The sequence below is a fragment of the Myiozetetes cayanensis genome, unplaced genomic scaffold (assembly GCF_022539395.1).
Source record: "Myiozetetes cayanensis isolate MyiCay16 unplaced genomic scaffold, myiCay2020 scf6-25, whole genome shotgun sequence".
Classification (NCBI taxonomy): Eukaryota; Metazoa; Chordata; class Aves; order Passeriformes; family Tyrannidae; genus Myiozetetes; species Myiozetetes cayanensis.
The window spans coordinates 2,469,468-2,487,077 of NW_026087853.1; the positions used below are offsets into that span (position 1 = coordinate 2,469,468).

At 45.6% G+C, this 17,610-nt stretch overlaps 1 protein-coding gene across 3 annotated transcripts in view; it reads right to left on the reverse strand.

The window, feature by feature from the left end:
- SLC35F4 (solute carrier family 35 member F4) overlaps positions 1–17,610 on the reverse strand; it is a 115,062-nt gene that overhangs the window by 11,433 nt on the left and 86,019 nt on the right. For 2 of the 3 annotated variants that reach the window (XM_050336259.1, XM_050336260.1), the window contains exon 2: positions 7,021–7,318. In XM_050336259.1, the coding sequence (XP_050192216.1) occupies positions 7,021–7,318 (298 nt within the window). Of the gene's footprint in view, positions 1–7,020; positions 7,319–11,354; positions 11,544–17,610 lie in introns of all 3 variants that reach the window. The other variant, XM_050336258.1, reaches the window with a different exon arrangement.

A 17,610-nucleotide genomic window follows, 5' to 3' on the forward strand; every position in this document is an offset into this window, starting at 1 on the left:
TTTCCCAGACACTGTTTCACACACAGCTCCAGTGAGCTGTTTGCTTCTTAGGATTTCAAGGAAGGGAAGGGTCAGCTCAGCAGACGCTGCTTTTGGGGACAGCTGTCCTGTACAAAGTGGCACCTTGTGGGCTTAGGGCAGACTGAGGACTCCAGCATGCAGATAGATTAAAGGCACATGGAATCCTGGAATGGTTTGGGTTGAAAGGGACCTTAAAGACCATTCAGTTCCAATCCCATTGCCGTGGGCAGGGGCACTTTCCACTAGACCAGGTTGCTCCAAGCCCCCATGCTGGACATAACCTGGCCTACACCCCTCCTGAAACATCTCTACCTTTCCCAAACTGGGAAGGACTTTTTTAGCACCTCCAGTGTCTGCACTCTTGGCTAAAGGTGTTCCTGAAGATATTCCCAAGTATGCTTCCCTTTCTTGACATGGGAGGCTCTCTGACACACCTGTTGAAAACATGACAGGTCCCTCAAGGGAACACTTCATACAACCCAAACACCAAGGGAGTGAGGCAAGGCACCACCAACCTGCAGGATGTGAGGGGACTGACCTAAATGCCATGGGGCCTCGGGGCTCCAAAATGTTCACAGCCAAACATGGCTGTGGTTGGAAGATTGCTAAAACACTCATCATGTGGAACTAATCAGTAAATTCAAAGATCGCACTGCAATGTGAAGTCAAAAACACTTGTTATTTGTGTGTGTGTGTGTGTGTGTGTGTGTGTGTGTGAGATATTTACCCTGATCTGCAAGACAAAACAGTTTTCAGAATGCCTTAATAATTTTTAGTAATTCTTGGGAATTTTTTTACTATTTACTTGGGATTTTTTTTTTTTACTATTAAGAATGGAAACTATCAGTCTTGTTTTGAGGGAAGCAGAATAATAACATCTATGTAATAAAAGAGATCAGCTACATCTTAACCTGAATGATTCTATGATTCTACTTAATAACCATTCATTCACTGCTGCCACTAAGACAACCTGGGTAAAAAGCAGTCATTTCTGGTAATAATAAATTCCATTCTCAAACTCTGTGCCAGGGTGTCCAACAAGTTAACACTTAGGTAGGCAGATCTATCTGCTAATTATCTCCTTCACTCTCGTTGACCTGGATGCTCTCAGAAGTTAATCTGTTCCCCAAAGATAAAAACATTTCAAATAGAAAAAAAAAAACAACCCAGCCAGTGGTGTGTATCATTTATCTGAGATGCAAAGCAAATACTCAGTGAAGGAAATAAATTAATGCTTAATTTGACTGCAGGCTTTTGTATCGCTGATTTGAACAGATGTTAAAGGTGATGAGTTCCCCTGTGTGGGAATGGACTCACTGGCAGCATTTCAGTGCTCCTTGACATGCAGATACAGCAGTTTGTGTTTAAAAGATGCTTCCCTTGGGGACTTCGGTGGTTGCAGAGCATGATTTTGGGCTCAAACTACATCTCACCTCAAGACAGGTGGAGGGACCATGGCTGTGTCACCACTACGTGACATCAGAGCCAGGATGGTCCATCTCCTGGCAAGAAGAGCTCTGTGTTGTGAACCATGACCAGTGTGGAACCTGCTCTCTCCAGCTCAGTGGGAATTCTGCCATTGGTTCTGGTGCACAGTTGGATCATTATATGGTTGTAAATCCAGCCTGCCTCAGAAGCTGCCAGGATCTTAGAGGAAACAAACTTGTGCTGTGTTAAAACATGAGAGAAAAGGTGCCTGGGCTGCCCACAATGATGCAGGGCATTGTTAGGTACCCAGGTGCCAAATTGGGTGAGGTTTTTGTTGTCCTGCACACAGACAAACCCAGAGCAGAGCCACGAGGATGGAGCACAGAATGCCCCAATGGTGTGAATCCTCGAAGGAGGAAGGTTCAGTGGTTGTTATTCTGGGTTGGACTCCGGGCTGGTCAAGGATTTGGAAGAGGCAGTTGTGGCTGCCCAGGCAATGGCATTTATCTCTGAGTTCCCAGGAGCAGTGGGAGGGATGAGCAGAGATTCACAGCTAGGAAAAGAAATCTGGAAACGCTTCACAGGCCCCAGGCAATGGGCTGTTTAAGCAGATGGAAGAGCCTCCCTCACACACAGCAGTGCACAGTGACCAGACAAAACAGGGGCCGGTGATTCCTCAACTCTCAATTAAGAAAATACAGCAAAGACTGTGACAGGGTCCTGCTAGACAAGACAGAGACGTGATGAATTCACCTCTGTGCCTAGGAGAGCTCCATGAATAATGCTTAGGCAATGAGGAGACAGGGAGAATACTTTATTTTCCCAGTCATGGCTCCAGCAGATTGCCTGGGGCTATGTGAGGGCTGGGTGCTCAGTGGTTAACTCAGCCTCTGTGACATGCAACTAAAATTAAACTTGCAGGAGTCATCAGACATGACAGTGATTAAAACCCCAGGCTGAGGAGAGAGGGCTCCCAGGACCCCCCCTCCCCACACACTGGTAATATCTGCAGGCTGTTGACTTAAAGGCACAGACACGTCTGAGGACAGCTGACCCTGAAACTGTGACACAAACTATTTCCAAATGCACAAGGAGTCTATTTAAAACCTGCCCTCTCACGTAAATAGCTCTTTTTATTTGCAGGTAGCCCTGAGCCATGGGCTCTGGGCAGTGTGCCATGCTCTCAGGAATTACAGCCCCTCAGGCAGCCGTGCAGCTTTGCCTCTGGCACCCCCTAAATAGCTTGTGTGGCCTCTTAGTTATTCTGATGCCAACCCCTGCACAGGAACGGGTTTGTTCACCCCTTGCCACGCAGCAGCCTCTGGAGTGAGGTCCAGCAGCTGGTTTCAGACAGCTCACAGGAAAAAACAGAGCCAGCAGGCGAGACCTGGGGTGATGGGAATACGGTGAGTGGAATTACATCACCGGGGTTAGAACCTGGCAAGGCCTGCAGTGACAGTAGGGCAGCACCACGGCACCTTCTGTGAGTGCAAGTCATTTGGTCCTTCTATCTAAACGATGGCATCTGCAGCAATGAAATACCTCCCAGCTCTCTTGCAGGAGACAGGCACCAAGCAGAGTGTGGTTAAGCTCACTGCTCGATTGTTTTCCAGGACTGGCAGAATCTGAACGTGAGGAAAGAGCATTGACCAGCTCTACTGGTCTGGTCAAGAGCTGGAGCAAAAGGAAAGGGAATTCTGTGTGAAACCCTCACATCAGCAGTGTCTGGCTCAGGGGGCAGCACCACAGGAATGCTGTCTCCCATGGGAATGGTCCATGGGAAGCCTAGTTTTGTGCTGAAAGTCTTCCTTTTGACAGATTCAGGGTTGGAGCAGTTTCAAGCATCAGAGATCCTCATGTCTCCTCTGAAAAGCCCCTTGCAGTGAAGGCCTGGGTTTGCAGTGTCACTCCCTAAGTGGCTGAGGAAGTTGGCCTGAGCTACTGCTGCAACACAAGGGGAGAGATTCCTGGGTGATGACTGCAAATACCACCTACTGATAGCTCAGTTTTTACTTCAGGTGGTGTTCACCTCCTGTTATCCCGCTTGCTAAACAACCAACTCTTCCCAATGTTTTCATGCTCATTAAACCTTCCACCTACCAACACTCTCCCCAGCCAGTGCCTCAAGGCTGTGGAGTGCCTGTAGCACTGACCTCAGCTGTTACAGCATGGATAGATCCTGGCAGGAAGCTGCTGAACGTCACAGTGTTGGTCCTTGAGAAGACCACACAGCAGATGGGCAGGCAAAATGTATTGTACATTGAAAATATCACCCACCTTTTGTTAAAATCACAGCTCTAGTAGGATCTTAAGTCAAGTCTCTGCAGTGATTTCTGCTGTGGCAAATCGTGGCAGGGTTACACGTCCTATTGCTGTGCTTCCTGAGCTTCAGGTCATTTTATCCACCAGCAGTGGAAGCTTCAAGCTCTTTATGTGGGACATGCCTTTTATTTACAACACTGAGGGGATACCAAGAGCTGTGTCTTCTGCCTCAAGGCAACCAAGATAATTCACCAAAATGCAACAGGGAGTTCATAACTCTGAGTTACTTTCTAAGATCACAGTATTGAACTTCTAAGGAAAAGTGTGAAAGGTAAGGAACACACAATTTATAATCTCAAATGTTACAATAATAGAATCCCAGAATGGTTTGGGTTGGAAGGGACCTTAAAGGCCATCTCATTCTGACTCCCTGCCATGGGACATCTTCCACCTTATCCCAGGTTTCTCCAAGCCCCATCCAATCTGCCTTGAACCCTTCCAGGGATGGGGCAGCCACAGCTTCTCTGGGCAACCTGTGCCAGGGCCTCCCCACCCTCACAGCCAAGAATTTCTTTTCAATATCCAATCTAAGCCTGTCCTCTGTCAGTGTGAAGCCATTCCCCCTCCACTCCCTTGTCAAAAGCCCATCTCTCTTGTAGCTCTTTTGGGCACTGAGTGGCCTAAACTTTTCAGGAAGCCAATCTAAAGTTGGAGATTGGGACCCCTGTCCTTCCAGGTGGGATTTATGAAAAGAACAGTGGTTCTTTACAGCTTTGCTGGCCTGGGGCAGCACTCTGCAAGTCACTCACATCATCACCGGTGTCTGCCAAGATATCATAGACACTGTCTGCTCAGATCCACTGGGAATGTCTGCTGGACAAGATGTCATATGTCTTTAAAGCTCCTAGAGAGTAACTACAGCCTCCAGAAACACAGTGATAAATCACCTCTGGACTCTGAGGCAAGCCTGGAATGGCTGCAGGAGGGGGTTACTGACAGGAATGAGCTGCTTCACGGGAATAAAACAAGCAAATGAAGCAACAAGAAACCTTAAAAGTTTTGTAACAGGAGCAATACCAAGAATGCAAACCAAGCAAATATAAAACAATTGTTGCACCTTTGAAAGTACCCCTCTTCTGGGTAGGAGGTTGGGTTAAATGACCTCCAAAAATTCTTTCCAGATTAAATCTGCCTACAAGTCTCTGAATTCAAAAACTACAAATGATGCTTTTTAATCATTTAAGCCATCAAAATATCAAGAGTTCATCCTGAAGAGATGTCTATCCCACATCCAAACTGAAAAAAGTTTGGGTAGTCAACTTGTACCATGGCACAGTCCAAGCAGTTGGTCCCCATGATAAAATCATTATTTTCCAGCACTTAATTCCTCCCTGGGATATGATTTCCTGATATATCTGGAACAAGAAATACCCTGGGAAGATGCCCATCATCTCTAACACAGGTCTCCTGATTCCACACGTCCACAGACCTACTGCACACCTCTGTGTGTGCAGAAATTCCTCTGGGCATGTAAGCATTTCAGCATTAAAAAGCTGAATTCCTAACAGCTGGGGAAATGTATCAATTATTTAAGCACAGTCTTTTTATGCATTGCCTCAAATATTATGCCCGAAATTTTGCTGTGATGGAGATGTAATCCACCAACCAACTGCAGAGGATCTATCTGCAGGGATGTTTATTCTCACTTTCTTCCTTATCTGCTGTGCAATTGTTATTACTTTACCCCATGCCCAGAAGCCAAGCTGACACTGTTAATGTTCTCACAAACACTCCAGCAAAAACCTGAATGAAGGCATCATTAATGAACAAAGCACTGGGGTTTGCAGGGAAGCACTTAATTAAGTGCAACTGCTCAATTTCAGCCACGCTGATTTGACAGAAATGATAATTCAGGGCCAAGTTACACCCCAGATCTTGGCCAAAGCAGCTGAGGGAAGAATTTGGCCCTGCCGCACTCCAGTCTGACAGTCACAAATTGAATTCCCTGTGTGCTCAGTGACAGCAGGAGCCAGGGACGAGCCACACTCTGGTGAACACCTGGTGGGACAGACAATTCTGCTCAAGTCACTAAGGTCGTTTTCAAAGCAAATATCTGCACTGGAATAACAGAATCAGGTCCCAGCTCAAAACTACCCTGTGGATTTCTTCCCTCCATGGAGAAATCCATGGGCAAGGTGTGTTATCTCCTGGCAAGCTGAGTTTTGTTCCGTTCTTTAAAGCAGCTCCTGCGTCACTCTCAGAGCAGCAGAACAATGGAAGTGGAGGAGGAAGCATGAAATTAATTGTCCCAGAAAGTGATGGTACTTCCAAGCCCCGAAGACAGATTAGACGTGGTTTTCTTAAGAGCTGGTGAAGCTCAGCCAGCTCTGTCCTGCTGCAGTACTTGCTGGTTGGACTGGATGGTTTCTTTGTGTTCCCTCCTAACCTTGTATTTCTGTGATTTCCCAGGAGCTTCTGAAGAGAGATTTATAAGTTTCCACCCCTGCAGCCTGATAATGCTGTGGACTCCTTGGCACTTGAGGTTCAGAGTTCAACAGCATGCATCCATGTGGCATGAGGAAAGGCTGGAGTCAGAGGGATGTCTTCCCCTGACTCACAAAACAGAGGAAGAGGTATTTTCATGTGGAGCCTGGCAGAAGATGGAATAAAGTCTCCACATCATTTCCTTGGGATGACAGGCACTCAGCTATGCCAGCTTATCCCTCAAAGCTACAGGGGGAGGAACCCAAGGGTCTGCAACCTGCTTTATACCTCTTACCCCACACGAAAGAGAGCAGAGAAGGCTACTTGGATGCTTCTTCTCCATACTGTGATCCAGCAGGAGGAGAGGACAGTTTTTACCCTGCAATACTTGCTGAGGATACAGAGCAAGCCATGGTCTTCCACATGGAAACCATCTCCTCAGCTCTGAGCATCTTTCTTCTCATCTATGAGTTGGTTTGGTTGCACTTAACACTACTGTTCTATCATAAATGGGCCAGAACAGATTAATTAACGGCCTGATCCAGACAAGAACACAAAATGTAGAGACATTAGTTAATATAACAGCAGTATCATAAGCAAATTATTGACCTTCTCAACTCATTAGAAAACCTCTTAAACCATCAAATAACCATTTATTCAGCGTGCATCACTCATCTGCCAGCCTCCTGGGAGCTATTAATGAATGAGGTTTTCTGCAGCACGACCTTTATTCTGCCTTCTGACACCAGGGGTCGAACTGAGCAGAGGCAGCAGTGACCTCAGGAATCAGGTTGTTTAAGGGGACATGGCCACGGCAGAGCCTACCTGAATTTTTTGATTGGAGACTGCTTTTCCTGCGCAGTTGCAAGGTGCCCAGAATAATAAATGGGGAAAATCATAATGTTCCAGTTTGTTGAGAACCAAGTCATGAAAAAAGGACAGTCAAAGGTCTCAAACGTGATTTTGACAAACTGCGTGGTCCCGACCCAGGAGGAAGAGACGGACAAAATGATCAGGAATCTCCAGATAAGCTTGAGAAACGTGGAGGTGCAAGACTGGCATCGTGTCTGTCCTTCAGCTTCCTGGCTGCTGCTCTCCGTGTGCGTTTGTGTTCCTTCTTCTCCTGAAAAGAAAGAAAAAAAAAAAGTGTAGGAAAAGATCTGCACATACAATGAATGCACTCAAAACAATTCTTGGCAAAATCTCCCTTTCTAGTCCAGTCACAAATCATCCCTTGCCTTTTTCTTATAATTCCTCTCTGTCCCATAAATACCGAAATCCTGCACCAAAATACTTTAATAATACCATCTCTGTTACTTCAAGGAGGCAGGAACAAAACATGAACGCAACACCGAAGCCTGAGGTAAAAGTGTCACAGTTAAGCTGTTGCCACTATTTGCTTTATCAGCCCTTCTTTCCTTCTGTCAGCAAACCTCCAAAATAAAAATACACCTCTCGGAGCCAACAACATTATGAAGACAATTACTGTGCATGTGTGCAACAGAAAAGCTCTTCTGAGCCTGCAATTCTGGAGCCAGGAACAAATCCTTATTATTTGAGATTTTAACTCCAGAATCACTTTTTTATTTGCAAGCAGAGAGGGAGGAAAGGAAACAATTTGGTGGTTTTATATATGCAGGTGTAGAAAGGTTTTTTGCAGTCAAGTTAGTGTCCTCAAATTCTTGAAGTTAAAAAAGGAGACTGAGCAAAAGTGAAGTTTGACACACACCTAGAAATAAACCTCTACACATAAACAAGGAGGAACCAGAAGTTATTTCCCACTTTAGTGCAGTGCTTTTCAGAGCTAACCTGCAGACCAGTGCAGAGTTCCCAAGAGAACTGGAGAGAATTGAATCTCACTGACTGGTGACACATCTCCCAGAGGTGCAACCCATGAACCCTGCTTTGATTTCCCAGATCCCATCAGGAAACAACAAGGAGCACTAACACTGTTGCCCTGTGAGCTCACGGGGCACCACTGAGCCTCAGCTGTATACCCCATATCACATTAGTCTGACAGAAGAATCAGGAAAAAATCTTTTAAAAACCGTGACCTGAAGCTATTCTTAACTATCCCTATCAGTTTTCGCTCACATCAACACCTGATGTGGTATAGATAAGAAATAATATAATTTTAAAAGGAGTTAGGTGAGGACATACACTCTCCTGTATTCAACTTCTATGTGACAGAGGTATCCTTTCAGACTCAGGTTTACTCTCCTTTTATATTAATGTTTCTGCTACAGCCACAGAGAAATGTCAAACTGGGGTTCCAAGTTATTATTTTAGGCCAACATTGCATCTAAAAAAAGATTCATCATAGCAGGGAGTGCATTTGTAATCAAGAATTCTCCTAACCAGGACATGGTGCTTTTATTGTAGTTGTAATTGTGTGATGTGTTTTTTTTCCCTAAAAATAATCCCTGTTTGATGGCTCCATTGTTCAGTGGTGAATCAAGAGTTTAAATAAAATTGCAGGTTTATTAAAAACATGCAGAGGATAACCAGCCACGGGTCTGAAAAGGCAAAACATCCTTTTAGCATTCTCTTTGGCTGCTGAGAGAAAATAGATATTTTTATGGTACTAATAATGACTGACATGTTCCATTAAAAGGTAAATTACGGTTTATTTGCAAGTTAGAATGGCTTAGAAAGAATATATTATGTAACATCCACTTGCAGGACTTCCTGCTAAGCAAAACTACCATGCAATTAGTCCTTCTTCAGCTAACAGTTCAAATAATCACATAATGATAGAAAAATAAAGCACTTTTATCTGTGCTTTCTATTTTTCAATTACCAAATAACGATGTAATTGCCGTTCCCACACATGACACCACCATTAGCATTTGACTTGGGTTTCCCAGCCCCAGGTCTGAATGCCAGGGAAAGGCACAGACACACACACTTGTTGCAGGAGACCTGCCTTGGATTTAAAGACCTGTGTAAGTTTTGGGCTGATTAAATGTACAGTGGGGAGTTTCTGTAAGTGCTTAAGGGGTGGGATTCATCCCATGTGATGGAGTTGGCAAATAATTGCTTATTCAGGCTAAGCATGTTGTCTAGGAGCCCTTGATATTTAATGACAATGGAAAGGCATGGTGAGAGGGTAGCTGCTTCCATCCTCACATATATCTAAGCCCACTGAAGACACTTATCTCTCTCTAGACGGGATATTTACATTTAATTTAAGTAAAATTGAGATTGATCCTCGGCCAAAGTGCCGTGGAAGCTCGACAGCTGCTTTCAAAATCCGTGGGATGTGCACACCTAACTCTTGGCCAAAGAATCAAAAGGAAAAGATGAGAAATATCTTTAAAAATAACTACAGGGCTTGAACTCAAAGACACATGGTGAGGAAGCACACAATTTATAATACAGAGGTTTGAAGATTTCCAAGTCATGAAGCTGGGGCTTGGAGCAAGCTAGGAATTGGAACCTGTGTTCAGACACCAAACGATGTGATAATGAGGAGCAAACAACCTGATCAGCCCCAGTGGTTGGTAGACAGCATTTTGCAATTAGCAAGGTGGCAGAAATCCTCAGTGTCTGCATTTAGATCAGACTGAAGCAAACCAAGAGACTTACCCTGGCAAGAGCACAGAAACAAGCTGAGCATTCAGAAGGGATGAAATGGCAGATAAGAATACAGATCACACTGCAGGGGACACGAGGAGATGGCACTGGCCCACAGCAAACTGTGTGAAAGGCAGGGAGCAGAAATACCCCTGCATGGTCATTTGGTCCTTACTTGTGATGTCTCTGTGATAAGATGGACACAGAAAAGCCTTTTGCTTCCGTTTTTCAGAAGAGTGAGATGTGGAAAATCAAAACCTACAGCTTTTCATCTGAACTCTTTTGACTATTTGGCAACTACATCCTAAAAAATACTATTCTTTATATTTGTTTACCTACCCGTCGGGTCAGTCTGACTTAGACTTCACTGATGAGGAAGGGAAGATCAGGATAAAAAGGGAAATTCAAAAATGCAAAATAAATGTTTAGAAGAGTACAGTGTCAAGGCCTAAAGAAGTGGCCTAAAGTCCTTTCTTAGAGAAGACAGACTCTGATTTTGGATGTACCCCAGTGCCAGCAGACACGGTTACTTCAGCCAGATATCTGCAAAGATGAGATTGATTTTCTGGTCTCTGAGCTATGATCTTTACTGCAAGATGCTGCATCATCCTCTCCTTGCAGCAATAATCACCTCCAATACTTTTCTGAGACTTTTCCATGAAGAGAGTACTCCTGGAATACGAGAGCCCTCCACTTCCCACACAAGAGGAAAAAGGCCGACTCTTGCTGCCATCGGCAGTGAAGTGGCAAGAGGAAGGTTCACCTTCCCCAATTCCAGTGTGCAAGGCAGATCCAACCTGTTTCTTCCTCCCCTTTTTTCCCCCAGCATGTACAGAGTCTTCCAAAGAACTTGGACAATTAAATCACTCCTTCCAAAGCGCTTGGACAGTTGCATTATTCACTCATGGAAAACCTCTCCTCCTCAACAGCAGCAGACTCAGAGGCCTGTGGCTGCATATGGTAATTGCTCCCATCCCATCCCTGCTGCTGATGGATGGATGGGCACTACGGTGAAGAAGTCAGTGTTCAGCAAACCTACAGGTTCATTTGAGCTAAACTTCTGCTGTAAAAGGGGGTGACACAGTCCCGATGGAAGCCCTGATGTGCAGCTGACCGATGATCTGAACTGTGATGGTCCTCCCTAGATATCCTTCCACCTGTTGCTCCTGCTCTTCCTCTTCACCAGACCATCCGTGGCATGAGCTGAGGTTGTCACTGTCTTTGAGAAGGAACAGGGCTGGCTCTTAAAGGTCCTGGTCTGTGGCCAGGCTGAAGCTGAGGAAACACAATCACTTTGTAAAAACTAACTGTGTGCTAACGTTAGTAACTTTCGAGATCTTCTGTGCCTTATGGTGCCTCAGACACCTTACACATTACATGTACCTGCTGACTCCCAGGCCTTTTCCTCCCATCCGTGCTTCCTTCCCTCCTAACCCCAGTTTGCACCCAGGCACGGGAAGGACTTGCACGTAGCTTTGCTGTTCTCAGCACCGTAAATCAACGTCAGCATGCTCGGGCTCTGCCCCATCCTTAAAAAGGCAGAGGAAAGAGGCCCCTCACAGGCATGCTGGGAATGTTCCTACCTGATCTGCTCTGCCTCTCGACTCTGCTGTGCCGACAGATTCCCGAGGGACTTCGATTCTGCAGCTCAAGAATGGGAGCAGCAGAATCTTCAGCAACAGATAGAGGGGAGAGCTGCCTAGTCATGCCTCTGTGTCTGCTGGGGCAGTTGCCTCCTGGCTTGCATTGGATGACAGATGATCGTGAGGCACCTGAGAAGAAAGAGTTTGCATCAGTTTGGCTGTAAAGTCCCCGGAGGAACGCGGGGCTGTCAGTGAAACGCACGCGAACGGTTCCGCGGCAGGAGGGAAGCGCACGGCAAAGATCAAGGCTCCGGCTCTGCTCAGAATAAAGTACATCAGTGAGTAAATAAATACTTAACTCTCTCCCGCCCTCACAGATAGAAAGGTGCTGTACCAAAACCAGTCTTTCCCCTGAGGAAATGAGAGCCCCACGCTGCCGCTGCACATCCTCAGCCCCGCGGCTCCATCCACGGGGGGCTGCACAGTCAAAGGAATTTGTACTCACGTGGGCCCCTTTCCTGAGCACTGGCACTGAATCAGGCCAAGGGAGAGGTCACCATTCCCCCTCAGGGTGGAAAGGAGGGCTGAGGAACCACTGCCTGAGAGCTTCCTCTTTCCATGCTCCAGAATGATCCTTGAGACTGTTGCACAGAATGAAGCCACAGTCACTGACAGAACTTTTGGATGAAGAGTTCTGCTTCTGCTACAGCGTTGAAGACGCCAATTCTAAGCCTTTACATGCATCAAATCAGAACCTCCACATCTTCAGAGGAGTTGCTTTTTCTTCTTCTGCACCTCCAAGGTGCTGCACTGGAGGCTCTACAGAGGCACGAGGCAGCAGAGAAGACATAGACCCTAGAATCACCAGTTGTACCAGATGGAAAATTTTCCAGTGAGTGGGACAGCACCTTTGAAGAGTAAGAACTTGAAGGGCTGGATTGAGAATCAGCAAACAACAGCAAGGAGCGCAGTGCTGGAATCCAGCCGTGTGGTTGGATGTACATCTTGGATGTACTCCCAAGTTTACTGAAGGTGTCTCTGTAAGAGGTCAACACACGAGTGGCACAAGAGAGTCTTCTTCTCCAGCAGCAAATCAAGATTACAAGCCATTTTGCTGAGTATAAATGTGTGTTTGTGGCCAGATGAGATCATCCACCACTGGTTTTGCAGCTGCTACTTCAACTGGTGACCATCTTACCCAAACTTTTGGAATATACACATACCCAGGGCAGCCACTGACCTTGCCACAACTTGGAAGGATTTAATATGATAATCCCAACTATTTCACGTTAAAAAGAACACAAAACCAGACACAAACCGCACGTGTAAGGTGCCACACATGCAACAAATACAGCAGAAACCTCAGAGGGGGAATTTCTTTCGTTGTAACACGAGTCATTCCAGTACAATTCCTGCAAATAACGCCATGCCCAACAACATAGAAGTATATTCCCAAGCAAGGACTGTATTCAGGATTCAAGAGGCTGCATGAATCTTACCAGAAGAAGACAGAGTTCACATAACCCTTGATGGACTTGAAGCCATACTGGATTCGCCAGGTCTAACTACAAAGATTTCAAAAGAAGATTTAAGATTTATACATCTTTTAGCAGGAAGAGATGTACAAAATACAGAATTACACAGAAAAAATTCCTCTCTCAGCCTATTAAGAGCCTCCAAGGTTAATTTTTACCCACCAAGTAGACAAGTGACTGAACCAGCAGCTAACCCCCTCCAGATGATCTTTCTCAAGATGCTCTTCCCTTTCTCTTCTGTCTACTATGAGATACCCCTGACACAAGAGGAACACCAAAGTTTAGGTCCCTTTCCACCTTGCCAAGTAGTCAAACCTTGCCAGGAGTTCCTGCAAATCCAATCAACACAGTAAACAAGCCACCCTCTGTGACAGCAGACCCACAAGTCAACCCTGAAAAATTAAGACCTATTTAAAAATTTAAGACCTGTTTAAGCACTGTGTTGCCCCTTCTCATTTTTTGCTGAGCATTACTTTCTACAGAGCTTTTTAGAGCCTGCTGGATGTTTCCAGACCTTTAAAAAGCCCTTCACCTTCATATATTTACATTTTAATGGAGAAAATAATCTTTTAACAGCCACACAACTCCCCCTGTGACTTTGTTCCACTCGTTTCAAAACTCCAAGTGTTACTTCTCCCACTAGTCAAACAAGGATAACATTTTCTACATCTTAGGACTTAGTAAACATCTTGTAAGTTACTCTGAGGTTGAACAGTGTGTTAGAAATGGCAGCCCTTGGCCATTCACCCCACCAGAACACTTTCATTTGGCTGCTGAGAGTCAGTTCCACGAGCTTAAGCCAATCAGTGCTTTTGGGGTTAAATATTCAAAAAGGCACGTAGGACTTTTCAGGCTCCCAACCTAAAGAAATTTTATTTTCAGGAAGTGTTTGCTGACTGCCTGTCCTCAGAGAAGGAACCACTGAAGTGGCTGGACCCAAGTCACTCCTCACTTTGATATTCAACATTTAAAGAGATTGCAGAATTGTTGAAGGACACATGCTATGTCTCAGTTCAGGTTCAGTTTAGAACAAGATCAAGATTCACACTGCACTCAGCAGAAGTCTAGCAGGTGATCTGCAACCAAAATCTGAGAGACTCAGCAGCTGGGACCAAAACTGTAATTCAAGACATTGCACTCAATGGAAAGTCACTGCTTGATATACTGAAATCTTCTTCCCTCATACTTGAAGCAATCAAGACAGCAGAGCCATTTATCAGTGTGCCATTGTTACAGCTACAAAACCTAGGACATGTAATGCTGCTGAATCTGAACGTATTTTAAGGATATCCTTTGACAGGGGAGGTGAAGAGGTGCATGCTGGGCTGGCTTATCCAAACCTGGAATCAGCAGCAAGGACAACACACCACCAGTTGCACATTTGAGCAATGAAACCTCCCAGGTGGGCAAACCTCCCTAGAGGAAGGGAAAGGCAGAACTCAGGTGACTCCAGTTCTCTGTCCCACACAGAACTATGAGCTATCAAGCAGAGATCTCTTAAGACCCTCCAAATTCGGAGGGATCAAGAGCAGCAGTTTCCATTGAAGTTCCCTATAACTCCATAAATCCCACACACATGTGGACACCTCGTGGTTTTAGGCAGTCAGACCATGTCTTCCCCAGAGAGGGCAAGAGCAGGATGCTGCCATGGCTTGCCACAAGCCAATGGAGAAGCAACTGTGTCCTAAAATGGTACCATAATACACCTCCTCCACAGCAAAGGGGGTTGGATTCATTTTACTTCGTTCAGATGTTTATCTTGGGATGAGAAAAGCAGTGCCCTGGGGCTACCTGAGTCTCCCTGTGAATATACAGGGAATAACAGAATCATGGGGTCGTTTGGGCTGGAAGGGACCTTAAAGACCATCTTGTTCCAGCCCCCTTGCCATGTGCAGGGACACCAGGTTGCCCCAAGCCCTGTCAAGCCTGGCCTTGAACAACAATCCTGAACAGAGATGTTATCACTGGGTGGGACTTTTTACCCAACTTGTGGCTTCAGCAGAGATGAACCACAGGCTGAGAGTGAATCTACATTTTGGGCATCGTTTGATATTTTAAGAGAACACCACTGGAAGAGATTAGGAAAAAACAAGTAGGAAAAACCTTGCCAGACTGTCAGGACTTGCTGCTGGAGGTATTGCTTGGGGGTTATAACTGAGTGTCAAAGCAACACTGTGCCAATGGGATTGACAAAAGACAAAAGGGAGAACTGGAAAGTATCACATCTGACTTATCAAGCACATCTTAATGAGTCAAATCCACCTGGATTACTTTTTATTATTAGATAACAACAAATCCCTGCTCTATCCCATGTTTTTTGTTAATGATTACTTCTGCCTTATTAATCTGTTTCAGCAAATCTTATTCCTTGCCCTGCAAATGTGGATGCTTTTTAACATGAGAAGCAAGTCCATCTTCTGCACATGGAGACCAGAGGGAAGCCAGCAAGGGGAACCCATGGCTTTCCTTATGCTTCTAACGAAGACTGTCCTGTCTTGCATTAATTATTATATACATACCCCAGTGTACTTTGATTTAGCAAGGTAATAATGCTTGTGAGTAGCCTAAACCACATGATTCATATCACTGAAGTGATATCACTGAAGTCCAGCCTTTCAATGTTCTCTAACACCATCCTCAGACCCAGCTGCGGGAGGAGGTGACCACCATGTGCTGCTGCCATCGTGCCCATTGAAGCCAGGAACCAGCAGCACATGCTGGTCCTGACAACCCTTTCACCATCCATAAGTAGCCTCTTAAAAGATGTGGTACGTGACTGTGGCTTCTTGGTTCATACACAGGTTTTCAGTAAGAAAATACATCCTCACCCACCTTGACCAGGAAAATCCCCCTTTGTTGTTTTCCAGGGGGGCTTGGAGAGAAGGATTATGCTTTGAGGTTCAAACTCAGTTCTCTTCAAATCATCTTCATGTGTATGACAACTTTAGCATGTGACAGCAGTGCTTGGAATGAAAAAAACCAACCCACACCATTTTGCTGGGACAGTGATTCTGGTCTCACAGTTGCTACTAAAAATGGATCATGGAATCATAGAATATCCTCAGTTGGAAGGGACCTACAATGAACACTGAGTCCAACTCCTGACCTTGCACAGGACAACCCCAAGAATTCCACCATGTGCCTGAGAACATTGTCCTTGAACAATGCTCCTTGAGCTCTGACAGCCTTGGTGCTATCCCAAGTTCCCAACCAGCCTCTGGGTGAAGAACATTTTCCTAATATCCAACCTAAACTTCTCCTGATACACCTTCCTGCCATTCCCTCTGGTTCTAGACCGAATGGATTGCCAGTTAAATAATCAGTGCAACACAAAAATGCAGTCCTGGACAGAAGTTTTGTGGCCAGATCATCATAGAATTGATTGTTTCATTTTCTTCTCTCTTTTATCCACCTGCCCTGATGGAAATTTAAAACCTCTCAAACAGGTAACCGAATTCCCTTCTGAGAGCCATCTGTGCATTCACGACACTGGATTACTGACATGAAGTATTGGCTTATTTAGAGACAGCAACATCTGCCTTGATGCTGTGTGCCAAAATACATAGCATTTCTTTGATTACACAACTAAATTGATGGTTATGTAGGTGTTGTAAACCAGCTGGACAGTTTCTTCATATTATATTCCCAAAGCCCTGCACAGCAGTGGTCACCTGTACTCAGGAGAGAGACCACCTTTTCCAAGAGGCCAGTCAAGGCACCTACAACCTACTGAACACTCCCTCAGCATTAAGACAGGCTCATTTTGCCGTGTCCCCAAAACCCCGGCTCCTAAGATGTCATTGTTCCCACACCGACAAAACGATGCCTCCCTACCACTGCCAGGGAAACAATCGCTGGGCTCTGACAGATGGATGGAGGTAGGAGCCAGTCTGGTGCTGCGTGGAAAGTACGTCAGTTGAGTGTTCCTGCTAAATCGGGCCCCGGCGGAAGAACTGACGGCGCTCCCAGCGTTACCTGCTGGGGTGGCGATGACGGACCCACTCACACATCGCCGGCCCATTGTCTGCAGCAGCCTGTCCAGCCTGCTCACGTTGAGCAGGCAGCTCACCACCATGAGGGCTGGAGGCTTTTGCAGTGAAGTTCTGGTCTTAGTGGCACGCAGCAAGGAGAGGACTGTGAGGATTTTGTGGTCGGGGAAATATCGGATGCACGCGGTCCTACAGGAAAGGGGACTGAGCGGCACTGCTGTTGGCAGAGGTGAAGAGAGCTGCTCCTGTCCATTTTACAACAACAAAACCTTGTTAGGCTGGATTAGCCATGGCTTTAATTGGATTGTCTGCTACTGTTAGCACACAGCTGGGAGCAGAGCTATCCAACACCATCCATCCAACGGCGAGTTAGGTCCATGGCTTATTTCATCTCAGCTCCTGCCTGTAAAATCAAATCCTGCCCTTCACTGCACTGGTGTAAACCCACAGCAACTCAGTACAACCAGCCCAGCTGCCTGGGCACACACTGCCATCGCTGAGGATAACAGCTGACATGGGAAGTTAAAGCTGAAGGACAAACTCTCCACAGCTTTCAGTGTGCTCAGAACCATCGGTTTAACCAAGGACATGAAGTCGTAATCACATTTACTGAACCCAGTTTACACAGGTGTGAGGAATAAGCATCTCTTGTTCAGTGAAGAAAAATCATTTCACCACATCTCAGACCTTTGGAGATGATGTTCTCCATTTAAATGGTCTGTGTGTATTAGT